Source organism: Annulohypoxylon truncatum (assembly GCF_022578515.1).
Source record: "Annulohypoxylon truncatum strain CBS 140777 unplaced genomic scaffold F4807scaffold_12, whole genome shotgun sequence".
NCBI classification, from domain to species: domain Eukaryota; kingdom Fungi; phylum Ascomycota; class Sordariomycetes; order Xylariales; family Hypoxylaceae; genus Annulohypoxylon; species Annulohypoxylon truncatum.
The window spans coordinates 623244-649438 of record NW_025953798.1 but is presented as its reverse complement, the minus strand read 5'-3'; the positions used below and the strand labels follow the sequence as shown (position 1 = coordinate 649438).

The following is a 26195-nucleotide window of genomic DNA, read 5'->3' as shown; positions in this document are numbered from 1 at the left end:
GAATCTCGCTGATAGACCTATCATCTAGTGGTTGCGGAGAAGGCGGATGCGGTGCCTGCACAGTCGTAGTCAGCCAATATAACCCTACCACCAAGCGAATATATCATGCGAGCGTCAACGCCTGTTTAGCGCCCCTCGCCAGCGTAGATGGGAAACATGTTATAACAATCGAGGGTATAGGAAATGTAAAGCAACCTCACCCAGCTCAAGAGCGGATAGCCAAGGGAAATGGAAGCCAGTGTGGATTTTGTACTCCAGGAATCGTTATGAGCTTGTACGCTTTGTTGAGGAATAACGAGAACCCTACCGAACATGATATTGAGGAAGCTTTCGACGGGAATCTCTGCCGATGTACTGGCTATCGTTCGATCCTAGATGCTGCTCATACCTTTAGCGTCAACAACAAGAGTGCTTGCGGTAAAAGTACAGCAAATGGCGGCTCCGGCTGTTGCATGGAAAATGGCAACGGCGCAGACGGAGGATGTTGCAAGAGCAAAGATCTTAACGATGGCCAACCAATCAAGAAATTTACTCCCCCAGGCTTCATCGAATATAATCCAGATACCCAACTCATATTCCCACCGTCTCTAAAGAAACATACATTCAAGCCTCTTTCGTTTGGGAATAAGAGAAAGAGGTGGTATCGACCTGTCACACTGGACCAATTGCTAGAAATCAAGAGCGTGTACCCCAATGCAAAGATAATTGGCGGGAGTACAGAAACACAAATTGAGGTCAAGTTCAAAGCTTTGCAGTACCCGGTCTCAGTCTTTGTCGGAGACATCCCTGAGTTACGACACTATTCCTTCAAGGATGACCATCTTGAGATCGGCGGAAATGTTGTACTCACAGATCTTGAGAATATTTGCCAGGATGCCATGAAGCATTATGGTGAAGCAAGAGCTCAAGTATTTCAAGCTATTTATAAACAACTTAAATACTTCGCAGGACGTCAGATCAGAAACGTCGGTACTCCCGCCGGAAACCTAGTCACTGCTTCTCCAATCTCCGACTTGAATCCCGTGTTCATGGCAGCAGACTGCGTTCTAGTCGCCAAGTCACAGAGTAAAGAGACCGAGATCCCTATGGCGACATTTTTCAGGGGCTATCGTAGGACAGCTTTAGAACCGGATGCAATCCTCACGTCTATTCGCATTCCTGTTACTCGCGAGAAGGGTGACTACTTCAGAGCGTACAAACAAGCGAAGCGCAAAGATGATGATATAGCAATTGTAACTGGGGCATTACACGTTACGTTAGACCGAAAAGGTGTTGTGGAGCACTGCAACCTGGTCTATGGTGGCATGGCTCCATTCACTGTTGCAGCGAAGAAGGCCAACGAGTATCTTAAAGGCAAACTATTCGCTCATCCAGATACCTTGGAAGGGACCATGAATGCTCTCGAGTCCGATTTCGATCTGGTCTTTAGTGTTCCGGGAGGCATGGCTTCATATCGAAAGTCGTTGGCACTCGGTTTCTTTTACCGTTTCTACCACGATGTATTATCAGGTATCAACGCGGAAAGTGAGCATGGCGATAGCCAGGCAGTCGAAGAGCTCGAAAGAGTACTATCAACTGGCTGGAAAGACCACGACGCAACGACTGCCTATATTAAGGGCCCGCTTGGAAAAGCAGCCAATCACGTAGCAGCTTTGAAGCAAACTACAGGAGAGGCACAGTACACCGACGATATCCCACCACTCAAAAACGAACTCCACGGATGTCTAGTATTGTCAACAAGAGCACACGCAAAGATCAAATCGAGAGATTACTCCGCAGCATTGGACATACCAGGTGTCATAGACATTGTTGACAAGGACGATTTACATAACCCTGAACATAATAAATGGGGTGCGCCAAATTTCGACGATTTATTTTTCGTCGATGATGAGGTGTTCACTGCTGGCCAACCGATCGCAATGGTTTTGGCTACCAGTAAGGCAAAGGCGTCACAAGGAGTCAGGGCAGTGAAGATTGAGTACGAAGATCTTCCTGCCATCTTCACAATGGAGGAGGCAATCGAAAAGGAGAGTTTCCATAAGTATTACCGGTATATCAAGAAAGGCGATCCAGAAGAGGCGTTTAAACACTGCGACTACACATTCACGGGTGTCACGCGAATGGGAGGGCAAGAACACTTCTACCTTGAGACGAATGCCTGTGTGGCTATACCTAAACCGGAGGATGGCGAGATGGAAATATGGACCAGTAGCCAGAATCCCAACGAGAGGTATGTTTTTTTGTCAATGCAATACGTTTCTATTTACTAACATCCGTCTAGCCAAGCATACGCATCTAAGATCTTAGGCGTACAAGCAAATAAAGTAGTGGCACGTGTAAAACGTCTAGGAGGCGGTTTTGGTGGTAAAGAAACGAGATGCGTCCATCTTAGCACCATATGCGCATTAGCTGCGCAGAAGGCTAAGCGACCTGTCAGATGCATGCTTGATCGAGACGAAGATATGGCAATATCTGGTCAGCGGCACCCTTTCCTCGCCAAATGGAAAGTGGGCGTGAATAAGGACGGCAAGTTCCAAGCTTTGGATATCGATATCTTCAACAATGCTGGCTGGTCTTTCGACTTGAGCCCCGCCGTATGCGAGCGATCGATGTCTCATTGCGATAATTGCTATAAGATTCCTAACGTCCACGTTCGCGGCCGTTTGTGTAAGACCAATACCATGTCAAACACAGCCTTCCGCGGGTTTGGTGGACCACAGGGCTTGTTTTTCGCCGAGTCCTACATGTCTGAAGTCGCCGACCGCCTCAATATCCCCGTCGAAAAGTTGCGCGAGATCAATTTCTATCAGATCGGCGATGAGACTCATTTCAATCAACGTATCCAGGATTGGCATGTCCCTCTAATGTATAAACAAGTTCGGGAAGAGTCGGATTACGACAATCGCCGTAAGGCCGTCGATAAGTTCAATGCCGAGCACAAATGGCGTAAACGAGGGTTGGCTTTAATTCCTACAAAGTTTGGCATTTCATTTACCGCACTTTGGCTCAACCAGGCTGGCGCCTTAGTGCACATCTACCACGATGGATCGGTTCTCGTTGCCCACGGCGGCACCGAAATGGGCCAGGGGTTACATACCAAGATGATCACAATCGCCGCACAAGCACTTCAGGTACCGATGGAAAGTGTCCACATCTCAGAGACGTCTACTGTCACGGTAGCAAATGCTTCTGCCACTGCTGCCTCGGCATCATCCGATCTTAACGGTTACGCCGTCTTCAACGCCTGCGAACAGATCAACGCTCGACTAGCGCCATACAGAGAGAAGCTTGGACCCAATGCTACCATGAAGGAGATCGCCCACGCGGCTTACTTCGACCGCGTAAACTTAAGTGCGAACGGATTCTACAAGACGCCCGAGATCGGGTACGTGTGGGGTGAAAACACAGGCAAGATGTTCTTCTACTTCACCCAAGGCGTCATAGCTGCCGAAGTTGAAGTCGACTGCTTGACCGGGACCTGGACGTGCCTACGTGCCGACATTAAGATGGATATCGGTCGATCTATCAACCCGTCCATCGACTACGGCCAGATCGAGGGCGCCTTCACACAAGGTTTAGGCCTATTTACCATGGAAGAGAGCTTATGGCTGCGCAACGGGCCCATGAAGGGCAACCTGTTCACCAAAGGTCCCGGCACCTACAAGATCCCCGGGTTCCGCGACATCCCTCAGGTCTTCAACGTTAGCCTGCTCAAAGACGTCGAGTGGGAGAATTTACGCACGATACAACGCAGCAGGGGCGTCGGCGAGCCGCCGCTGTTCATGGGTAGCTCCGTGTTCTTCGCAATAAGGGATGCGTTGAAGGCGGCGCGAGCGGATTACGGCGTCAAGGCGAAGTTGTTCGCAGAGGGAGGCGAGGGTGATGGGTTACTGAGGCTCGAGAGCCCGGCCACGCCTGAAAGGATTAGGCTCTCGTGCGTGGATCCGATTATGGAACGCGCGAGGGTTTTGCCGAAGGAGGGCGAAAAGAGCTTTTTTATTGCGATTTAGGGTAAGGGCTGAGAGGTATGAATTATGTATGACGGGCAAAATATGGGCATAAGGATAGCATTTCTAGCTTAGATTGGAATTTACAGGTTCAATACGGTAGCTCGGTATCGTTCGCTTGAGTACATCATCAAATAGCTAGTGCTCTCTTACGATGTGTGTATGCGTCTAGGTATGTGTAATCCCTTCTGGCCCCTTTTTCATCGCGAGAATCTGACATGCCGTATTAGGAAGTCAAGAACGAGCGACAGCGATCGATTCATGCGAGTATAAATGCAAGTATAACAAAATATCGCAGTATCCTTTTAATATGACCCACCCGGGTTAATATTCCCGATCGAATCGCCGCTTATAAATCCAGTTACATATCCGAGCTTCTATGACGTTTCGGCATCGTAACATTCATTACATACTAGGTTTTCTATAAGGCGATATTCTAAATAGGATATCGAGAGATCTACGAGAAGATCTAATTCATAATCATCAGTAACGATCCGATCTATTGCAGTCGACTATATGAGATTGTATACCGTCTGTATCGTCAGTATAAGTTGATTAACATTTCCGTATCACGAAACCCATTATCGCCACTCAACTCACCACCAACGCTCGTACCCATCCCAAGCTAACAACAATATATACATAACAACCACCATGTCCACAATAGCAATAACCGGCGCCTCAGGCAAACTCGGCAATGCCACACTCACCGCGCTGCTCGCGCACAACCTCGTCTCCGCATCCTCCATCGTAGCACTAACCTCCTCCTCCTCGCCAAGCTCAGCGACCTGGACCTCGCTCGCGGCGCAAAACCCCGCCCTGCAAATCCGCCACGCCAGCTTCGACGACCAGGCCTCGTTTGAAAAGGCGCTAAGCGGCGTGGACAAGCTGTTCCTGGTATCCACGCCGCACGTCGAGCTCGACTTCGAAGACGAGTCTGGTAGGGAGAAGCCCGAGGGCGAAGGGCGCGAGAAACATCACCGCGTTGCGATCGACGCCGCGGTTAAGGTTGGCGTGAGGCACGTGTATTACTCCAGCCTGGCATTTGGCTGGGACGCGCGCTCACAGGCTCCCGGGAGCCAGAGCAAGGCGGGCGTGATGCGCGCGCACTTGCGCACCGAGGCGTACCTCGCTCGGCTTGCCGGAGAAGGAAAGGTGAAGGTCACGGTTATACGCGAAGGGCTGTATAACGAGTCCTGGCCTTTGTACCTATTCGGGTACAAGGACGCGCACGCGGTCGACGACGAGGTCGCGGCGCCGGTCGCCGGCGACGGGAAGGTGTGCTGGACTGCGATTAAGGATTTGGGGATTGCCAGCGCGTTAATCATCGCTGCGGATAGCGGCGAGTATGATGGGAAGACTGTGTATCTGTCGACGAGACCAGCCGGCGCGAAGAGTTTGGCTGAGGTCGCGGAGGCGGTGGGGAAGGCGAGGGGGGAGGAAGTTAAGCTGCGCGTTGTGGACGGGGAGGAGTATGAGACGTATCATGTCGAGGGGCGGGGCGGGGATAGGCGGAGCGTGAGGTGGTGGGCGGGTACGTATGAGGCGATCCAGGATGGGGAGTGCGAGGTTGACGATCCGACGCTGGAGGGGTTGTTGGCGAGTGTGGGGGTGAAGAGTACGGGGGTTGAGGAGTGTATTCAGGAAATGGTTACGAAAACAAGCAGCTAAAAGGGTAGGTGGATTTTAGTTGGAAAAGGGGCGTCGAGGAGATACTCGAATTTCAAATCGCATTCACTCTAGGCGCTTTCCTGATAACGTAACACAAGGCCAAAAAAAACGAGCCCCTTTTTTTACTCCTTACTAGGATCGTGCCCCCAATTCTTCAAACTCCTCGCACTCTTGCTATCCGGGTCCTGCTTCACCTTTCCCTCCTGCGCTAGATGCCGCTTGCAGTACGCGACTACGCGACGCATGTGGTCGACGTCATCCTCGTCGTATTTATCCGGGTCTTTGCGCGGGTTTTTCTTGAGAATTTCGATGATTTTTCGTCCACTGAGGGGCACGATTCACCTTTGTAAGTACGGGTTTTCGAGTGTGGCGGAATTGGAAATTTTGAAATTCCTACCTCTCGTGCCCGATCGTCTCTCCCGAGCCGTCGCTCTTGCTCCAGCCCGCCGACTCGGACGCCCCCTCCTTTAGCCAAGTCTCGAGGTCTGAAGCCGACATGTTGACAATGTCGTTGAACTCCCTAGAAAATACATTTCCTTAGCAACAATGAAGGTACTGTAAGATTCATTCCTTCGCCGGTTTCTGTTTCATATATTTACTATGTTCAGAAAGGGGATAAGTTTGCTCACTCAATAACAGTCTGCGTGTCTTTCACCATTTTGCCTGTGTTGGATTGTCTGATTGAATAATACCCAGCAGAACATCTTATCTCTGATAAAGAGAGAAAGTTAAAAAGACGAACATGTCGTACGTTCAGGGAAGCCGGTGATATTCTGAAAGTATGGCGCATAGCTGACAGGATCGAAGACGTCATGATTGCTCTTTCAACTCTCACGAAACATTGCTTTTCTAACTTTCTTAAGCAAGGAGGTCAGACGATAACGGAGAATATGAATGAAATCAGATTAGTTGATCTAGGTATGCAGCAATCTTCGTCCTCGTAGCTAATGATGAATCATGATAAATGAGTGAAATTCCTCGATTAATTCCAGACTGACTAAGCTATAGGCATTGTTATTATTGCGACTCGATATAACTGTTAGAGTTTAGTCCATCACCCTCTGAAACCACTATTCGAAAGCGATTATATCTTTACATCCGAAGGACACTGAGTTTCAGTTTAGGTACCGATTTCCCAAGCCATTATGATGCTAGTCAAGGGCTTCAAGGACGATGTCACCAAGCTACATTCCAGCCTAATGGCGAGTATTACGTACCGCTAAGAGTCCCACTTGAGGCTTATCTGCCTCTTTTGAAGCTCTCGCTCCAAGTCGCCGCCATCCTGATGGTAGTGTGCCAATGTGAGCGCATGGGAAACCCACTTCCTACTGAGTTCATCCTCGTTGACCCCATAGAGGTCTACCCCGTGGTTGAACGCGGTCGTTGCAAACCATTCGACCTCTTGAGATGGGATTGGTTTCTGAGTCTAAAAAAGTTACTTAGCATTAGCTTTCTCCCTTCTGATCTCGAACCTGAATTATAGCTTACGTCTGCGCATTGTTTTACAAGCCTACAAATATCTTCCATAATCTTCAGGGGAAATTCGGGGTCTGAAGCAAGCGTGGCTTTAAGAAGGCATCGTAGGTACTTAGCGAGCTTCTCGCTATCGAATCGTTCAAGCGAAAATATGTAGTTAATAATCTTGCGAAGTGTAGAGTAGAGTACTAAATTTTCATTAATCATCGTAACGTTTTTTCTACCCCAAGGATCGTACCTTGTCCAGGGGTAGATTCGGCTCGAAGGACACAATCAGCCATTGCCTGGAATATTGATAGATTATCACAAGATTTAGCCTTCAACAGGATTTCTGATAAGTCATCCTATGACTTAAGACAGATAGCACCCTCGAAGTCGAACACTAGAAGAACCTCAAGCTTCATTCGGAGGTCGTCTCTAGACATCTCATCTAGTATATTTAGTCGTGCCTCTAGTTCCGCATCGAAGCTTTTGATGTGGCTGCGCATCGAGAGGTAGTCCTGGAGCTGCGTTTCGATATTGTCTTCAGATCGAGCCAGAGAAATAAGCATCGTTGCCAGTAGGAAATGGCAAAATAATGACCTAAGCGACAGGTCGTTGGCTCCTTGAATGGGAATATCTTGAGGATATTGGGCAATGATCGAAAGGCAACATTGGAAAACGCGGGTGCTTTGCCTGGGCGACCACGTGCTAATATTCTTAAGGCCTAGATTATAAGCATTCTTACAGAACCAATTTAGTTCTTCCACTGTGAAGAGCTTGTGGCCTTGGTTATCCCGTGGGTCTCTCTGTATTGCCGTTACCACTAACACAATTCAGCACAAGCTGCAACTTTGCCCAGGAGCGGAGACATAAGAAACTTACCACCCTCAAACCCCTGACAGATATCGTCTACAAGTAAGGAGACGTTATTAACGTGGCTCTGGTCATTCATTAGTGATATTTCAAGACGAATGATAACACGAAGTAGGGCTGGCAAGTGAACCGTATCAGGGGAGCTGTATTCGCATTTCTGGACCAAATGTTGCAGAGCCTCGATCGCGCACATCTTATCTTCGGCTTCTTGCGCATCCATGCAGCACGCATAGAGGTATTGCGGGTCATTTGACGAGGCCTCGCTGATATTTCTTAAACACTCGGAAGCCATTTCTCGATCTCCATTCCTTAGGGCCAGTTTGTATGCCAGATACAGCGTCATCGGCTCTTTCCTGGCTGATTCACTCATGGATCGGAGAATCTCCATAGCACTATCCAAATTGTTCCTTTGGAGGGCACAGCCAAGTAATTTCCTTTTGAGTCAGTCAAGAACTTTGATATAGTAACTTGATAAGTGCGTACCTAGCGATCTTCGCTGCATTCGCCGGGCCAGAATGCCGAAGAGCTGGATGCATGGCTACGTGGCACCATTTCTCAGTTAGCTCTAGCTCCCCTTGACTGTATAAAGCATCAACTCTCTTCCATATGAGCTTCGACTAATTAGCTCAAGTTCATATGAGATAGGATTGAGTGTGATGGCCAACTAACTATCTGTATGGCAAGGACGGCGGCAGCTGGTACTGATTTTTCTAAGTTGGCCTCAACGCTATCGAATATGTTTGAAAGACCCTGTATTGTTTCGTCATTATCCCGATACTTCGTTGCCATTCGAGCGCGAAGGACAACAGCTCGTTCCACCCAGGGATCGTGTTGGGTGGGCAAGACTCGGAATGTTATGAATTCGTCGAGAACCGAACAGGCAAGACTTGGGCTCTTATCATCGAGTTTACGTATATGGTGCATTACGAGGTTGAAACTCGATTCTGATATATCAAGGCTCCTAACCATCCGGTGGAGAATGTCGGCATATCCATTACTATCGAATACTTCAGCTGGCGACTTGAGTAGGAGCTCTAATCTGAGCAAAAGAACTACAAGTTTATCGCCGATCTCAGATTCGATGTAACAGACATGGTTTTCGGCCTTTTGGAAGCCATCTGTCGTATCTAGATCCAAATATGCGCGAACGAGTGCCTGGGAAATTGCCAGCCTTAGTTCGATGGCCTCCCTTGACAGATGCTCTAGATCTTGGACATTGATGGCTTCGTAAGCCCTTTGCAGCCATTTGACTGCCAACGGAAAGTTTTTCTTCTCTGTTAGATCTTTACCAATTTCGAAAAGCGAGTCAGCCAAGTTCTCTACCGACGTGGGATCCGTGTTGATTTTTCCATCCTGCACCTTTTCGTATAGATGGTCGGCCACGTCGAGGCGGTCATCTTTCCAGGCCTTGCGAAGTCGTGAGCAACCAAACGAGGGGTAGATGACAATATGCGGCTTACCAGTGCTATACGAAGTGTAAAATACTCTGATTCCAGTCTTCTGCAGGCGTCTAGCTCCTCGCTTGGCAGCTTTGCTTGCAGATGCTGCAACAATCCGTTATAGTCGGCGGCTTTTTGCAGAACCATGAGCGCGAAATTGAGTTCGGCCGCCCCTATGCAAGCGTAAGTCCCGCAGCGCTGCAGTTGGGGTGGGACGAAGCTGCAACATACCAATACAAGATCTGCCGGTTTTTATTGCCAATTTTTCCAGGCGAAGGAGGTCTCCCGGTTTGTTGTGGCTCCCCCGTTGTGCGAGTGCCAGAATTAGAAATGAGAATACCCGGACAGAAACAAGAAGTTTGCTTTTTGTCGGAGAGACATCAGTGTCATCTTGTCGTTTAATCTGAACACACAGATTCCAAAGATCAGTGCCGGGGCCATCGAGCGATGTGTGGCGATGTGGGCTAGGGGGCTTGAGAAGATAGTCCTTGACAATATTGATATGATTCTCCAATTTGTCAATAAGCTCCTTCATTCCATGTTCATTGATACTTTCCTGTAATTGTTTTTGGAGTTCATGGCAGAAGGCTTAAAGAATTAGCATATGTTTCGAAGAAACATGACGAATACGAACAAATGATAGACTTGGTATTGATAGGTTTTTCTCGAGCGGACTGAGAGCGACCGATCGATGTGTCCATGATGACGAATTATGAACTTGAAACAGTCGAGTTATATGCATGTGGTAAATCAGTTATCTGGAATGCTATATCGCGGTTTCGCTCGTTCCACGCCTTGCTGTCACAAGCGTTACCGGTGTGGGGGACGGTTATCTTGGATGAAGTGACGATAGCTACGTATACCTCGACACGTAAGCAATTAATTCGGTTGTGTATGAGAGAAAAGAACGAAAATGTTAGACGATCATGGATCCCATTCATAATCTTAGACGTAGCGTCACTGAAGCGATGGGGTATAATCTTAAAGGTTGATAAAGGTAAGAATTCTATTTGCTGGAATTCCCTCTAGATATTGTCAGGTATGAGTCGACAGGCAGCGTTGTAGTTTATTTTCCATCTGGGGAAGGCGCAATAGAAACGTCAATAACACCTTCCGAACGTAGTGATGACATCGCTCCCTCCTTCTGTCTCTCCTTTCCTTCCAAAGTTGCGCATATCCGACCATCGCTGCTGAACATGAGACGTGTAGCTTTCAAGCTCTAGAAAGCTTTTAAATCGTATCTGTCATACTTCGACGTAGCCACCAACGTTGAAGACTACATGACAGCATACTGATGCTATACCTAGGTATGTAACGTATAAAATATAATGAAGACATATGCCCATTTTGATGAATAGGAAATAAGTAGAATATTTGAATGGAACTTTATATGCTGGATGGCGATGCTTAAGAAGAATGCGAGGGGTCATGCGGAAGGAAATTGCCAACGATGAGGCTGGGTCTATGTCGTTGGGACGGAGTAGTTAGCATATCTTCTCCATACATTATATATCAACAACACCGGAAGTCCACTCACATCTTGTGGTCATCTCTGCGTATCATAAACGAAAAGCAACAGTTCACGATTGGGTCGTTCGATCGATCATCCGGGTTCTTTAAAGCACACGCTGTGAGGAGCGTGTCGTGTGCCGCATCGAATGCAATGGTGCCAAATTCCTCCCAATACCGGACGAGCGAATCTTCTGTCAGTATCTCGTGAAGTGAGATTTTCCCCTAATTGTGCCATCTCATTAGTTGATGACTTTATAAGTAGAGCTACGAAATAGACCTACGTCTCGCAGTCTTTCCACGGGAACGTGAATGAGTTCGGCCATCTCCTTGTTACCCCTGAAAATCTCCCCGGTTCTTCTCCAGCAACAAGCCGGAACAGCCATAGCCGCAAAGACCCGGTCGTATTCTAATAGGGTCTTCTCGAACCACATCTCTACATAGACCAATTCGATATCCGTAAGGCCTTGGACCTTCTCGCGGAATTTGGGTCGGAAGCGATCTAGCTGTCGTAGGATCTTCTGTTTCGAAGCAGGAGCGATATGGCCATCCATATACGACGATAGTCGAGCATATCCTTTAATGTAGTTGAAAGGTTTCAACAAACCAGCGTCGTACTTGGCTTTCATCACACGTTGCATGCGCGCTTCGGGCGTATCGTTGCCTGAAGGATCTGCCGCTTGGAGGTAGAATTCACGGGTCTTATCCACCGGGACGATGCTGGAGCTCGCCTGCTCCGTGCTCGGCGGAGGCATCGAGCCTGCCTGCATTGCGCCCGTAGCTATGAGATTATTGCTACCGCCCACGTAGCTCGCCATGTCGGATTCGTTAGGTTGCGACTGATTATTCCTGAGATACGGATTTTGGTCCTCCGACAGATGTCCGGCGTCATCGAGAAGACTGGTATTCAAGAAATCATTGAGCAAATTAAATTCGTGGGTGACTTCTGGGGCAAGCATATATTGGGGATGGTAGTGGTGCATATCGTGGAATTGATTTTGGGCGGTTAGCCAGGCATCAGAGAACCCGCCGACTACGAGATCAGCTCAGCATGTTTTTCCCCAACCGACACGACACTCATAAGGGTTTTACAAAACCTACATTGGTTCATGTTGCTGCCAGAGCCATTGGCCTGCATATTCGAGACCGGATTAGGTGACACGAGCTGTAGGGGATTTGTTTGGCCTAGTGCACCTGCACCAAAACCTTGCTTGGTCCTCTGAGCAGCTCCAGCTCCGTCAAACGAAGGCGGTGCCATTGCAGCAGCGCTCTGTTCTATTGAATTTTGTGATATTTCCGGCTGGATATCTGATTCGTCGTGTCCAGCCGCGTCGTGGGGGCCTTTGAGCTTCTTAGAATCCGGGTCCCGAGGCTCGTCATGGCAGAGATGTCCAATATTGCGCTTGATACATCTCGTACATGGTCTCTCCTGTTCAATAGGGGGTGGTCCCGGGTCAATTCTTGGCTCATGCAAACCAGGGCCATATTCCCGCCCTCCATCGACGCAAGAAGTAGGAACAGATCTTACATACGAGATCGCAAGTCATATGCTAGAACCCCCGGAAACATTAGTATTAGCCAAGCAGTTTGTGAAGCTCAACAACGAAGCACAAAACGCAACGCGTGCACGCGCCCACATACAGCACGCAACAAGTGCAGAAAAAGATTCGGGCGCATCACCCCCTCGTGACATCACAGCAACCCAGGTGGCCGCAGTATAAAATAAAATAACCACCCGTAAACACACGGGGGCAGGGGGGTGCCAACATCTCTACATATGCGTAGATACGTAAGACGTGGAACCAATGAAATAGAGGGTTCAAAGGTTTGACAAACTCTGCTTAAGATGAAGGGACTTAAGGGATTTAGAAACTTAAGACTTACAGATCGACGGCAGTATACACAAGCTGTAGGAACGCGCGACCAAAATTAGCCCATGCGACGGGTAGATACGACGACAGTGGAGTCGAGGGGAGTGAGTTGAGTTAAGTTAAGTTAAGTTAGGGGGGGATTTTAGAAGAATAGCACGGCATACCATGGTTTACCTTGCGCCTCTTCTTGGGGCTCTTATTGGCATTTTCGGGTGGTGTGGTGGTGGTTGAGGTCGTAGGGGTGTCGTCCTTGGATCTGGCGTCGTTGTCGGGCCTCTTGTCCTTGGCGTGGCTGTCATTGCTTTCCATGTCTGCGTCCTACTTCAGATACTCGGGTCTGCTTTGTCTAGAAAGCTCCCATTGGATCTTCGGGTTACGCAATGGACATGTAGCTCGTGGAAAATCGAGTTAGGTGCCAACGGCTTTGTGCAGGACCAAGAGATGATTTGTTCAAGGGCTTCCCGAGAAGAAGCGGCTGGTCGGCGATGGGTTATGCCCAAATTGCTGGGGAATAAGACGTTTGGTAGACGGGAGACGGGAGTTTTGGAGGGGCGTTTCGTGATCGACAGAGAAAGAAATCTAGCCGGACCGAAGGGCTTTCGGCGTCCACGTGTAATCCAAGATTAAGACCAAGGCCCAAGACCTAAGACCCAAATCGCAACCAGCAATTGGAATTAGATAGATTACTTAGGTACCTGACGATTCCCCCTTTCTCATCCAAACAAGACAAAGTCTCGGTTGCGATCGCGGTTGGAAAGACAAGCAAGAATCTCGGGACGAATTCCGACCTAGCTGGTTTCTTGGTGTGGGTAAAAGTTCGCAGTGAGAAAAGAAAAGAAAAAATTGTTGGCGATGGCAAAGTACAATCAAGTCTCTACTAATAACCTTGTTGGAAGTTCCTCCACATTTACCTAAACTTACTTCACTCGCTCTTTTCTCCTTCTTCCTTTTCTTTCCCTTTTCGAACGCTGGAAGAGGAAGGAATGAATAAACTGGCATGAAAGACCCTCGAGTTAGATTCGGGGAATCACGCTCAGGCGCGACCAACAAGACCAATGACGAGGGTCGTAGAAGCCTGGGTCCATCTTAATCCAGTAGGATGAAGACATGAGAGCCGAGGGGTTAGAATTTTACAGGGGGGCAGGGGGTCTCCAAAGAGGGCGCTCTCGGCATACCTACTAGGTACTTACTTAGTGGGGTTCCAAGGACTATTGAAGGTGGAAGTCATCAATACTTAGCTGGCTGGCTGGTAGGCAAGCTATCTTATTATAAATACTGGCAACCTCAATCGGCCGTTTTATTTGACAAATAGACTTTTTAGGGCTGCCGGGACTACCTAGGTACATAGCATTGAGTTGGAGATTGTCTCTTTTGCTCCATTTACTACATATTAAGGTTACGAACGGTGACGTCGTCGTAACATTTGAATCCTTCAAGCTCGAACACTGCAAGGCAATTACGCTGCTACGATGCTACTATACTACGACTTCAGTAAGCGTCACTTGACTTGCTAAGCTTTTCTCCTTTCTATGTCTCCAGGTTTTTTATCGAACTCATCATACCCAAGCCCACACAAGCATAACCAAGCCTTCCCAAGCACACCATACCTAATCAACCTCTCGTGACATTGCACATACGCCAAGGACCTTCGATGCGCAACAATTCACAGAGCCAAGCCTATATGCGTAGCCTTGTTAGCTTGGCCCGCATTACTGTTTGTCATTGTTTGCTGCTGAGATAGATGATCTCAAACTTGCGAGTTTCATTGCCAAGTCTGCTTCCAGAATGCCGGGTTACGAGTCTGCAAAGCAAGCCAAGCCAAGATGGCAGCGCCCTGGAGGCGGAGAACCCGTTACATATGCTGCCGTCGCGTGGGCTTGGGCGTAGGCGTGCGCGTAGAATGTGCCGTCGCCCTGCAGGGCTCGATCGACTAGCGCGATGTGATAAATCGATACTGGGATAAACCATGCTGGCGATCAATGTTTTGGTCTTACGTACATAAACGATCAGGAACTACATCAGCTACACCGGCAACATATATCTAAATCATGGAACGTGATACAGCTATTAGCTGTCTCCAAAGGCGAAGGAGAAAAAATGGCAATCAAATAGGGGCATACTATCAGGTCGACATCCAGTTCAGGTGAGTCAGGATGACTCGTGGCTCTACGTATATCTTGTGATATTGCATACCCTCTTTTTCGGCTTATCGTTTATTGCAATACTGACAAATTTATAGCCGTCTATCTAGATAAGACGTGACCGTCACCGCGCAGATTAAAGGATTCTCGCATAGGTTTATAATGGAATACGTCATCTGGCATCGTCAAATTATAATGTTATCTAGGAATCTTTCCCAGTTCAAGGTTGTGCCCCTGCCGATATTATCAAATTCGTCCTGTCAGAGCTAACCACGCCACAGTAGGAAGTCCTAATGAGGCGAAATTATCTAGTTTCTAGTCCAAGTACTAGAACTATTATCGATCTATCTCCTAGTTCGACGACAAAGTCTCTGTTCCTACATACGTAGGTTAAATCTACAACACTCACAACGGAACCTCATAAGCATTGAAGAATTAATGATGGTGCTAGTTGATACTGCTAGGGCTTCCGTATAACCCGACTATATCGAAAACTATCGCAATGGGATTGGGACATGGGACATATTATGACGAATCTTACCCCAACGCCATCAGTGTATCTACTTTCCGGGCCATCGACGTTCCCGATAGAGCAAAAATATGCGCTCGCGTCACTAACTACCTATACTGTTGTTGTGTCACGCAGTAAACCAATCAATGCTTAAACCCGGACGATTAGTACCCCGAACTTGACGTCTAGTTGGTTGAGCTTGTTGATCCTGTGAGATAAGTGTAACTAGGGGTTCTACTTGAAAGTAGTTCATCATTCGCGGCGCAACGGGCGTGTTGTTTCCGGCAGATAGGACTCGCGCGAGTCAACCTATCGTTATACCGGCAATTTCTTTCCTTCCCCGTTGCTTTGAGGTTCGAAATTCGGTGGCTTGGGCAATGCCTCGCAACAACCTCTTACAGAATAAATAATTTTATTCTTCGTCCAGTCTTAGATGCAGGATCTCGATCAATCCAGCAGCCCGGTTTCCGTTCAGCAGCATTTACTCATCTCGTACTGCAGTCAGCCCGAATCCGATATTCGCCCTCTTTTGCAACATATCTACAACACCGGTTGCGTAGCTGACCTGAAATGGCGACCTTTGTGGATCTAGACTACCTACATGGCGCTTGTCCCCTGAACTCGGTTGTACGCGTCCGACCAGGTATCCGACATAGGCTTAGGTACAGTTGTCAGAGATGCATATTTCCCCTGGTGTACTGCATAGTTTATCCTGGTTTGGACCGATTGTATCAGTCTTTACAATACAATGTCAGGTGTTGGCAAGGGATCATGGAACGTCGTTTTTCTGTGACGGTTCTACATTAGACTCCCCGAGATTACTCATTATTCGATACTGGCTCTATTCCCACGAGAAACCGACTGACCGCCTATCAATATATGCGGAACAAATGCTACTTCGTATCTTCAATGTTCTTTCAGGGAACGGAGTGCTACTTTGATTTCCGATCCTTTCGGTCTAAGTTGTGTTCAGCTAGCCCTTCGACCAATACCATCCCATAGTATTGGAATAGGTCATGCAGAGCCTCATTACGTTTCAGCTCCAGGAATATATTGAGTCAGTTTGTAAGCTTATTGCAGCTTGCCACTGAAGAAGGCACACGACATAGGTATTCGACGAATACGTTGAGAGGTGGATTACGTAAACGCCATGACGAATACGACGTAAGTGAGTGTCAAGATGAACTAATCGCAGTGGAACCTACCTACGTCGACGAGGAAACTTACGTCCACCGGAGCCGATCTATCCTTCGGTATTGACTTTATTGGTCCTGAGCCCCTTTTTCGTTTTCACGATAGTGCCGCAAACTTAACCCTGCGGGACTGAGTAATCAATATATAATGCGAAGAAACCCAATTTCCTGCGGCCATAGGCGGCCGCCGTATAGCCCCGGGTCCGAAAATAAATTGCACATGTCCGACTTTCTCCGAAAAGGGGGTTGCGGATCGACTCGATCGATATATGCGTAATCCTCCAGCAGACGCCCCGTCCCCTCCGACCCCTCCCTTCTTTTTTAGCCTAGCGGAGTTCTAGCTTCCATTCTCGAAGCGGAAGCGCGCGGGTTATATGTAAGGTACGGGTGTTACGCGATTGGTTACCGTGCTAGTTTTTGTGTAGTTTAAACGTATACTCACCGATATCCCCTTAACATACTTCTGAACTCTCGTATCTTTCCGCGAGGTGAGATGGTATAGCATGAAGTCTTGGACTTGTCGTACGGGAAATATTGTGCTCTGAGCACTACTGACAAAAAGTAGGTAGTTAGATGAAGTAGTTGGAGTTAGGGATAGGGTAGACATCTAATTGATAACAAACGTTGAAACCAAGCAGCGTACAAGAAGCATGAAGAGTCCTCCAAAATAGCGCCCTTTTGTGATCTATCCTTTTGAGACATGAGGGTGATACTCGAGTCTAACACACTAGATACTCATTAGACAATAAACATCATGTATCACTATCTCTATTACCATAGCAGAAACAAAATTTAAGAATTGATAACATAGTTATTATCACTTATACTAATCGCAACGCCTAGCCTTACAAATCCTCCAGCTTCCACAGTTCACAAAGCCATTTTTTAACCTAGGTAACCTACCTACCTACTTAATCTTAACCATGATCGTCTCGGGGCCCCTCACGACATCCATCTGCGCCGCGCGCGCCTTCACCGAGTTCAGCATCGCGCGCTCGAAGTCGTCTCGCGACCTGAGCACGGCCTCGACCCAGGTGATCTGCAGGTCCCAGTACTTGGACTTGAACTCCTCGAAGACGTCGGGCAGCTGCTCCTTGGGGGCGGTGAGGAGCTTGTTAAAGTCCTCGGTGACGCGCCAGGTCTGCGTGATCTCGGAGCTCAGGTCCTGGTTCGGCAGGCTGCGGAAGTACTCGAAGGCGGTCGCCACGTCGTTAAAGATCTTGTCCTGGAACGGCTCCGTGCGCCGGAACTTGGCGCCCTTGTTGCGCACGCTGCCGAGGTACTGGACCAGCAGCTCGTCCGCCAGGATCTGGATGAAGATGTCAACGAGCGAGTGGTGCAGCACTTGCTGGTAGTCGCCGATGTATTCCTCGATCGTGATGATCATCTGCTTCATTGCTGTCGTCTCGTACCATTTCGGCGTGAAGAAAGTTGGCATCACAGGGCCGAAATCAACTGCGATGACGAGGCTGGCGAACTTGCTGAGGCACCAGGTACTTAGGTCGATGTAGCTCTCGCGGAGCAGGGCGATCTCGTTCTCGGCGCGCTCCATGTACTGTGGCGTGACCAGGGGTTCGAATTTTTGCTTGAAGCTCGAGAGGTACGCGAAACGGTTCTCCTCTTCGTTGTCGTCGATGCAGGCCATTTGGTCATTGGCGGTAGCGATGAGCCAATCTTGTAATGCCTGGAAGCCCTCTAGCTCGGGTACCTTATCAGCCTCGTATCTCGCTGCTTCCTCTTCGAGCATCTTCTGGAATGACTGCTGCCGGCCACGTAGTCGAAGGAACATGGCATCAATCACGCCCTCGGCTACATCGGTTCTCTGCGAATTCGCAGCAACGTCCACCTGTTCCCGCAACATGCGCCACATGTCGACCAGGTTCTTGGTACGGAAATAGCCATACTCATCCGTATCCAGGTTAGAACCCTCAACATTTCGGTCTGCGAAGTCGCGTTTTTCTTGCGCGAAAATTCTCTCGATCCATTGGTCGAGGAATTTGATGATGAGCTGGCGGAAGTCCTTAACCAACTCTTGCTCTCTGTTGTCAATGACGTGAGGCTTGAGGTCAGTTTCTGAAAACCCGAGTTTCCGCATCTTCTTATAATACTTCTCGGGCCAGTTAATAATCTCAAGCGTATTCGCCGAACTGGATTCGGGGTCGTCTATCATACCGACGAGGAAGTCGTGCATTAGCTGGTGATATATGTCCCCGTATGTCTTAAGAATCTTCCACTTCTTGGGCATCAAGGACACCATCCCCTGTTTGACAGCATTAAGGTCGTTAAAATACCACTTCATCATCTTATCCAGCTTCGTAGGGTCGTCCAAGAACTCCCCTCTAACTTCGGCAAATTGCCCTTCGCAGTTAACGGAAATTGCTTTTAGGAATTTCTCCTTGTATCCTCTAACTTTCTTGGCACCGTCTGTGATACTTTGGAACCGTGTAGCCATTTCCTTATGGTCCTTCAATGCCTCCTGCAGAGCCTCGACCCTTTGATCACTTTTCTCCTCGGCTTCGACGATAATAGCTAGACGAACCACCAAACTGTTGTTGTCCGCAATCAAGAGGTTGATCATGTTCAGCGCGACTAGGCCAACATGCTCATCAAACCAGTCTATCGCCTCGTCCAACCTCGAAAAGTAATCCTCTAGAGTAGATTGTAGACTTGGGTCGTCGGCTCGGCTTATCTGTTCCATGGCATCGTCTCGAATGTTTCGTAGTTGCGTTAGTTCGTAATGTACACCAAGAAGGTTGGGCATGTTCTCCTTGTCGGCCTCGTCCTCCCTCAGCATGTTCTCGACCCTGTTAAGGCGATCATTAAATGTCTGGAGATTTTCCACCATCGTTTCCACCGCACCGAAGTTTCTGTGGGCCTGGGACACCAGGTTGATGCTGGCAAAGTCTTTAATCATGTTCTGCGACTCGGAGCAGAGGGTATCGATCTTCATCATCTCGTCTCTAATCAGCTGCAACGTCTTCTGGCCATCGGTAATGCCATTCATTCCAGCCTGGGTGGTTTCCAGTTGCTCCCGCAGCCCTCCTCGTAGCTGAGAGTCAACGGCATTCTTCTTTCGCGTGAATTCCAGCTTCAGCGCGGGGATCTTATCGAGGTCGTCTGGGTGTCGGAGAAGCTCCGAGAGCTTGACGGGTGGCGCGTCCATGGTGAAGTCGGCGGGGCGCCACTAGGACCGTCGGGCGGGCTCTTGTATTTCAGACCATCACGTAGCTATCTTATGTTTACGTGTGTGTTCAAGCCCGATTATGTTCGAAGTTGCTATCGTTATGTGAGGATTCGTCGGGTTCGATGGAAATTAGTCGGTTCAGATCGTTTCAATGCGGCTCGGACCCGCGAATTGACGTAGGTGAACTTTAAAGACGTGTTCGTATAATTGCATATTTTAATTATATAGCAACATTAGATAATCATGTAACGTGGTTTAATTACATAACTGTATTGATGACATAAGTTCATGCAAGTGGCTGCTTACTATTCTCATCACGAAACAAAATATCCATATCGACTACCTGCTACGTAGTAGAATTATGCTTCTCATACTTGATTCATGCCATGGTTATTGGAGTTGTACGAGTATTCCATATTGTATTTCAATTATACCTATAAGGGGTAGCCTATCCTGAACGGCGCAACCAGTTTTTGTCACCACCATTCCCTTTCGTCGATCTCTGCCTCTCAACGATATTTTTCAACTCGTGGCGATGTAGTGAGGTCAAGTCAGAGAAATGTCTCGCACTATCCGAGCCGGATTCGACATTATGTTGGACTTCGGTAGTGACCCTAATCACCCCATTCTGATCACTCTTGTGCGGGAATATCTCGTCCTGGCTACCGCTTTCACTGACCGCGTCCTCTATCGCTGCGGCCGTCACGTGGCTCGTCATGCCGAATGGGTTGGACCTTTGTACGCTTAGCGTCCTCGATTTCTGCGTCTTTACGTAGTCTCTGTGACTTCGGCTACCTAACGGTATCGAGTTCCTCTTTTTTCTACAGGGCCCGAACGATTCTCCCACAGACGATATTCCTAGCAAATGGTTGAGGACGGGGATCTTCGCAGCGACCTGTTTGACTGACGGTATACTCGAGCATATAATAAGCGCGCAGATTTCAACCATTGACCATATAAGGGGGTTGACTAGTTCGTCTGTTGGATGTTAGTGACGATCGTCAACCTGAGAATATCGGATGCTCACATGTATCATCTGCGCCTATGCCCGTGACATATACAATACGTATCACGGAAATCACAGTCACCCTATGCGAACGTTTAGCGTAAGTCGCGGATACTTAAGCCAAATTGCTTACAATAACCCCAACGACAACATGGAGATGAATCCAAGCTTCTTGACAATCGGCAGTTGAAGCTTCCACGTCGAGGGTATGGGCTCGATGAATAGGATTAGATCGGTGATGAGATTGAAGATGAACTAAACGAAGACACAAATTAACCTTAGCATCGCAGGCAACAAATTGGGTAGATTTCACTCACGGTGCTATACCAAAGAGGGTGCAGATCATGACATGACCCCTCTAATTGGAAGTCCCACGATTTTCGGATAGGTTGGCATTTAAAGATAACGACGCATGTTTCTTCGATGGCTTGGCATAAGACGAATACGATTAGGACCCTATTAACAATCCTAAAGTTGCCCTCGGGGAAGATCCTCAAGTATAGCATTGCAAAAGATGCCTTCGCCGCTTGTACCCCCCAGCTGTATGTGACGGAGCAGGCTATTTGGAGCTAAGAACCATGGGATTAGAAGATACCAACAAATAGGTTAGTTACTTTCTTACCTTGAGGAATGTGTTATAATTTTCGGCGCTGACGTCGTCGTGATGGTGCCCGAGCCCGTATTGCATAGCTTTGTGGGAATTAGTTTGCAGTTATTTCACGGGATATTTCCTATACGTACCAATCATAATGCAACTGCAGAGCGCCAAAGATAATAACTGTAATGGTAAGCGGTGTGTTCAGGACATTTACAATCGTCTCGTAGTTACACGGAACGAACATACCCAACTAATTAAGATCATAACTACTAAATGTCAGTTTATCGCTACAATAGCTGTCGGAGGTTGCGGATGAACTGACCATCGTCAAGGCCCAATGTCTTGTACATCCAACGAGCCGCCATTCTCGAGCTCATCGCCAGCGTCGTGATCGTGATCAACGCCACACCGGCGCTAATGACGGCAGGCGTCTTTGAAGAAGCCATCGCGCCGATAACCCACAACGGACGTCACGCCGAAAAGTCTTTTCCATCATTCCATCATATCCGATGATCTGGGTCGACGAAGAACTGTGGATGCCTGATATTCTTAAACGGATCTCTCTCGAGACAACAGCCGATAAAATCTTCAGGGCACGGCCTATCTGCTTAATTCAATCTGTAACAATCACATTTTTTAATAATACGAACTAACGACATGGGGCTGGACGCTAGAAGCGTTGATAGGCACGGCTCTTCAAAGTTCATCCCGGGGACTTGGTACCTGCGTTCTAGGACCATGTTTACTAGGTCCCGGGAGTAGTGAACAGGTGCCTCTTGGCTAGCTACCCATGTCACCTACGATATATGGTTCTATGCCTAGAATGCCATGAGCAACCTTTGTCGTCGGCGTTCCCCGGACTACCTACCAGCCTACATACGTTTAGGTGAGTCCTACTTAGCAAAAGCTGCAGACATGATAATGTTATTTATATACAGTACGCTTCCATTTACTCTAGCAGTGTCTTGCCGTCTGCAACCTTGTTAGAACAGGACGGGGCTGGATATTCTCAAATTTTCCATTTCCATGATCATCCCGACATCTTGGTCAGTAGAGGGGCAACAATAGTGAATACCTACAGAATTGGTATCCATGAAATTTCCCGATTGCTCTGCCCAACGACCCCGTCATAAATAATGCGTTTCATCAAGGACCATCAGCATAACTAAATCAAGATAAGGACACCAAGATCCATTACCTAGCAACGGGAAGAAGCTTCCGACTCAGCCCTTAACCTTCACCTTTCCTAACCCTTTTTGAGTCTGGCTTTCCGCTTTGGTTAATGCTAAGATATACACAAGTCCTTTTTTTTCTCCGATATCAACAATGTCATGCAGATAGCAACCTCAAGGTCTGATCTACTAGGCTCGAAAAATGCAATTCTCTGGGATCAAGGTATGTAGTTCCACGAGTTATGAGTTAGGGGTAGACTGGGGATTGACTAGCGGTTGCGCTAAGACGTTCAGCAGGTTAGTCAGAGTGTTCATCATTATTCAGCGATAACTGGGGTAAGGAGATTAACAGCGTTGGACTCGGAAATATGCAATCTGCTACTCTTAATAAGATCTACAGCCTACTTTCGTCATATTTCTGCATGTTTTATCCCTCAAATATCGACTTGAAAGATGCCATCGCAACAGATATTCTGTATAACATGGTAGTCATGTATCGTGGCCTCATCGTCCGCATCGCAACTCGTTTGTCACTCCTACCTATGTACATCCATAGGCTATCTGGCCATGCTTCACGTGGAGAAGTTATCATGCATAATATACCTTCATATATGCCCTGACCCATGTGGGCCTTGCGTGGACGCCATGGAACAAAGTACTCTGGGCAAGGATGTTCTTCTGGGTCGAAGAGGGGAAAATTTGGACCGGCATGTTGGAAACGAACTTAGCTACATACCTCTTTACAAAAATCAAAGACAGACTAGAAGATACCTAACCCATACAATCAACCCCTAATTTGCCAACATCTAATTAATACTAGCAGTAGCAACGGAGAAACTAGGAATCCGCTCCTTCTACTAGCAAATGTCCTCATAGAACTGCAGCGAGCTGAGCATGAAATTTTCACTAGAAAGCAAACTACCTAGACAGTTACACGCTAAGTAGCAAAACAAGAAGACGGCTATCTTCTACGCGTCAAAGCACTCGTACCCTTCCTCGGATCGCCTTTTACGGTGTAGCGCTTTTTAACTTTCCAGCTGGCAATCCTAGGTATTGATCCTAGGTGATTCGTAATTCGTAACTCGAGGAAACGAAAACTGGTTTGATCGATCGTCAGGCACTGACAGTCGGGTGTTTTCTGTCTTTCCATTGTAGGGGTCCCTGTTTCTATACTCGCCATGTTAATAGGATTCCAAATATTTCACAGAATAGGTCTAGGCAACTTTTTACCTAGATTTTTTTTGGGTGCTGAGTACTAGATGAAGGTATTTTGGGGTTAACAATCGATAGTTAACTAACAGGTACTAGGCATTTAATTCAAATGACATCTCCGGATCTCGAAGGACTACTTCCCGCAGCTTCAACCTACTTCTAAGTGAAGGTAGCTAAGTGTCATAGTTGACACTATGACACCCGCTTAGCTCGAAAACTTCAAGGGAAATATAACCCTGTTCCTGGCTCAGGTTCTGTCAAGCACGCGATCCGAATCAACCGTATATCTCGTAGTCTCATTAATAATTTAGATGGTGATAGATGGTCTAAAGACTATTATGTTACAAACACTAGCGGTCTAGTCACCCTCGAGCCTCGCGACTGGGGGCGTGTCGTCGACCTGAATTCCTCCACGCTTCTTCTCGTCCGAGTCCCAGAAGGGCAGTCTCCATCCACCCTCGTCCTGCGGCAAGGCGAGCCATAACCGCATGAGGTGGCGTCTCGGCTTTCCGCTATCGGGGCCGAAGTCGCGGTACGCCGTCCGCGCGTGGAGGGTGTGCGTGTTAGCGACGAACTGGATGTCGCCGATATCTAAGATCATGTGCAGCTTCACCCTCTCGCAAGTCGCCTCCAACAGCTTGATCGCCTCTTCCTGCTCCGGCGACAGCGGGGGGATGATGCCCTTGTCGGAGAACCGGGTCAGGCTGCGGACGAAGTACGGATCCCACTTGCAGTAGACCCGCTGTTCCCGGCCCGGGTTCGCCGGGTCCGGCGTCTCGAGGTAGAACACGGCCGCCCGGATGTACGGGTCCTCGCCCTTGGAGACCTCGCCTTTGCGGTCGAAGTACCAGATCGGCTTGGTCAGGAGCTCGGCAACGTCGGACCGCTCTTCCTGGAGGATGTTCCAGACGTTGTGGATTGACGCCACGTCCGACTCGCCTCCGAACTCGGCCTTCGCGATACACAAGAGACCGACGATATCGCAGTCGTCGGCGTGGAAGAATTGGCGGGCGTTCGTCCTGTATATACGGACCTTGTCTATCTGTGTGCTGTCCTCGCCGAGGTCCTGGACGTGTCCTAGGATATGTCCATGTCCGTTTTGGGATACCGGGTAGCCGATGTAAGCTCCCAAGCCCATGTAGGCGACGGCCGACTTGTGGTTGCCCCATTCATGGACGGGGAAGCCTTTGTATAAGATGAACCCCTTTCCGTTTAATAGTTCCCGACGCACAGCAGCCAGCGACGGCGCCAGTCCCGGAAGTGGGAAGTTATCCTTGTTAATGCCAGTTAGGGGCAATCCAAGCTTGATGAACTCGTCGGCCGTCTTGGAAATTTCGGCCAATTCTTCCTCAGAGAATTGATGAACCCATCTCTCTGGGTTGTTGGCGTAGTCTTCCGCCTTCCATTCTGTAGGACCCTCGATGCGCTTAGGGAATGCGCTGTAGGGGTATATTTGGTCATACAATGGAGGGTGTTGACCTAATTAGTGATGAGTGACTTGCCACATATAGGCCGTTTAGGTATCTGTTTAGCTAACCTGTTGTCTTAAGGCCGTCTGGGAAGATAGATAGGTCAACCTGTTTTGCGCGGGCCTTCAGGCCTTGAATCGCATCAACCGGAGTGTCAACATCAACAGCGGGAGCCATGGTTGAGTTTCCTCTAGTCTCTTTTGCTCTATTCTAACTGGGCAATATTTAAGAGAAAGGAGAGGGGATGGGGAGCAATCTGAGTTGGAGGGTAACGCAAAGAAAGAAACTGTTAAATAGATAAGGTATAAATGCAAGGGATCAGCTTAAATACTTGCCTTCGTATACTACCCCGGGTTTAATCGTCTGCAAGATAGGCGACTTATGGTACCACCACTGTCTCCTTTTCCCGACTTGGACTATGAGCGAGGCTTGAGATTAGGTTAAGGTACTGGTTGCGTTGTTACCTTTTCCTTTCTTCCTATCTTCCCCTCTACTTCGACCTATCGCGGGGCTTCAATCACGCAATACCTAGCACGCAATCTTGGTCGGAGGGTTGCACCATCACCCACCATTTGTAAAGTACCTACTCAAACCTAAGTAGCGTCGCTGGTCGAAAGTTACGCTTGATTGGTTGCCTTTTCCCTTTTCGTATACGTATTCCGATGTCTACCAGGCGTAGTATCTACATGTATGTCGTCGGACTTGGCGACGTCATGTCCATCATGCATAGACACGGCTGTCGGGGCGGTCCGAATAAGCATAGAAGCATCTTGACGCGTTTTTAGACGTAAAAAAAGACTCGATGGCTCGATTACACGTAGATGGCGTCTTGAAAGTGCTCAATTTCGCAGCACGCCATAGCGGGCCACGATAACAGAAAC

At 48.2% G+C, this 26195-nt stretch overlaps 9 protein-coding genes across 9 annotated transcripts; 2 read left to right on the top strand and 7 right to left on the bottom strand.

The window, feature by feature from the left end:
• Positions 1–32: 32 nt before the first annotated feature.
• Positions 33–4365, top strand: F4807DRAFT_56380 (xanthine dehydrogenase). The gene is made up of 3 exons (XM_048003209.1): positions 33–2230; positions 2282–4179; positions 4238–4365. Exons 1-2 carry the CDS (start codon positions 267–269, stop codon positions 4008–4010), a joined length of 3693 nt encoding a protein of 1230 aa, XP_047855227.1. The 5' UTR covers positions 33–266; the 3' UTR covers positions 4011–4179; positions 4238–4365.
• F4807DRAFT_56460 (NAD(P)-binding protein) lies at positions 3914–5800 on the top strand. The gene is made up of 2 exons (XM_048003211.1): positions 3914–4179; positions 4238–5800. Exon 2 carries the CDS (start codon positions 4662–4664, stop codon positions 5676–5678), a length of 1017 nt encoding a protein of 338 aa, XP_047855226.1. The 5' UTR covers positions 3914–4179; positions 4238–4661; the 3' UTR covers positions 5679–5800.
• F4807DRAFT_56300 (uncharacterized protein) lies at positions 5740–6606 on the bottom strand. Its single transcript, XM_048003208.1, has 2 exons — positions 6076–6606; positions 5740–6002 (listed from the first exon to the last, which is right to left on the bottom strand). Exons 1-2 carry the CDS (start codon positions 6174–6176, stop codon positions 5801–5803), a joined length of 303 nt encoding a protein of 100 aa, XP_047855225.1. The 5' UTR covers positions 6177–6606; the 3' UTR covers positions 5740–5800.
• F4807DRAFT_56418 (uncharacterized protein) lies at positions 6447–7710 on the bottom strand. Its single transcript, XM_048003210.1, has 4 exons — positions 7393–7710; positions 7167–7342; positions 6896–7104; positions 6447–6714 (listed from the first exon to the last, which is right to left on the bottom strand). The coding sequence occupies exons 1-3, from the start codon at positions 7433–7435 to the stop codon at positions 6898–6900; spliced, it is 426 nt and encodes a 141-aa protein (XP_047855224.1). The 5' UTR covers positions 7436–7710; the 3' UTR covers positions 6447–6714; positions 6896–6897.
• On the bottom strand, positions 7499–10149 carry F4807DRAFT_459544 (SPO22-domain-containing protein; the record flags this gene model as incomplete). The annotated part of the gene is made up of 7 exons (XM_048001386.1): positions 7499–7959; positions 8019–8443; positions 8493–8620; positions 8679–9416; positions 9470–9621; positions 9680–10036; positions 10083–10149. 7 exons carry the CDS (start codon positions 10147–10149, stop codon positions 7499–7501), a joined length of 2328 nt encoding a protein of 775 aa, XP_047855223.1.
• A 706-nt stretch (positions 10150–10855) lies between these two features.
• Positions 10856–13137, bottom strand: F4807DRAFT_459543 (uncharacterized protein; the record flags this gene model as incomplete). Its single annotated transcript, XM_048001385.1, has 5 exons — positions 10856–10910; positions 10986–11182; positions 11242–11990; positions 12059–12298; positions 12993–13137. 5 exons carry the CDS (start codon positions 13135–13137, stop codon positions 10856–10858), a joined length of 1386 nt encoding a protein of 461 aa, XP_047855222.1.
• Positions 13138–17001: 3864 nt separating this feature from the next.
• Positions 17002–20002, bottom strand: F4807DRAFT_56202 (exocyst complex component Sec6). The gene has a single exon (XM_048003207.1). The coding sequence runs from the start codon at positions 19834–19836 to the stop codon at positions 17581–17583; it is 2256 nt and encodes a 751-aa protein (XP_047855221.1). The 5' UTR covers positions 19837–20002; the 3' UTR covers positions 17002–17580.
• A 303-nt stretch (positions 20003–20305) lies between these two features.
• F4807DRAFT_459541 (uncharacterized protein) lies at positions 20306–21907 on the bottom strand (the record flags this gene model as incomplete). The annotated part of the gene is made up of 8 exons (XM_048001384.1): positions 20306–20835; positions 20885–20946; positions 20997–21118; positions 21181–21432; positions 21486–21553; positions 21605–21641; positions 21708–21727; positions 21784–21907. The coding sequence occupies 8 exons, from the start codon at positions 21905–21907 to the stop codon at positions 20306–20308; spliced, it is 1215 nt and encodes a 404-aa protein (XP_047855220.1).
• Positions 21908–24203: 2296 nt separating this feature from the next.
• F4807DRAFT_459540 (Clavaminate synthase-like protein) lies at positions 24204–25491 on the bottom strand (the record flags this gene model as incomplete). Its single annotated transcript, XM_048001383.1, has 2 exons — positions 24204–25324; positions 25383–25491. 2 exons carry the CDS (start codon positions 25489–25491, stop codon positions 24204–24206), a joined length of 1230 nt encoding a protein of 409 aa, XP_047855219.1.
• Between the last annotated feature and the right edge of the window lie 704 nt (positions 25492–26195).

Bases quoted from the DNA above. Each gene is read 5' to 3' on its own strand.
- F4807DRAFT_56380 (XM_048003209.1), top strand. From the start codon at position 267: ATGAGCTTGTACGCTTTGTTGAGGAATAACGAGAACCCTACCGAACAT. The intron at 2,231-2,281 runs GTATGTTTTTTT...ACATCCGTCTAG, and splicing joins AGCCAGAATCCCAACGAGAG to CCAAGCATACGCATCTAAGA.
- F4807DRAFT_56460 (XM_048003211.1), top strand. From the start codon at position 4,662: ATGTCCACAATAGCAATAACCGGCGCCTCAGGCAAACTCGGCAATGCC.
- F4807DRAFT_56300 (XM_048003208.1), bottom strand. From the start codon at position 6,176: ATGTCGGCTTCAGACCTCGAGACTTGGCTAAAGGAGGGGGCGTCCGAG. The intron at 6,003-6,075 runs GTAGGAATTTCA...CGTGCCCCTCAG, and splicing joins GAGACGATCGGGCACGAGAG to TGGACGAAAAATCATCGAAA.
- F4807DRAFT_56418 (XM_048003210.1), bottom strand. From the start codon at position 7,435: ATGGCTGATTGTGTCCTTCGAGCCGAATCTACCCCTGGACAAG. The intron at 7,343-7,392 runs GTACGATCCTTG...ATGAAAATTTAG, and splicing joins CGAATCTACCCCTGGACAAG to TACTCTACTCTACACTTCGC. The intron at 7,105-7,166 runs GTAAGCTATAAT...TAACTTTTTTAG, and splicing joins TTGTAAAACAATGCGCAGAC to ACTCAGAAACCAATCCCATC.
- F4807DRAFT_56202 (XM_048003207.1), bottom strand. From the start codon at position 19,836: ATGGACGCGCCACCCGTCAAGCTCTCGGAGCTTCTCCGACACCCAGAC.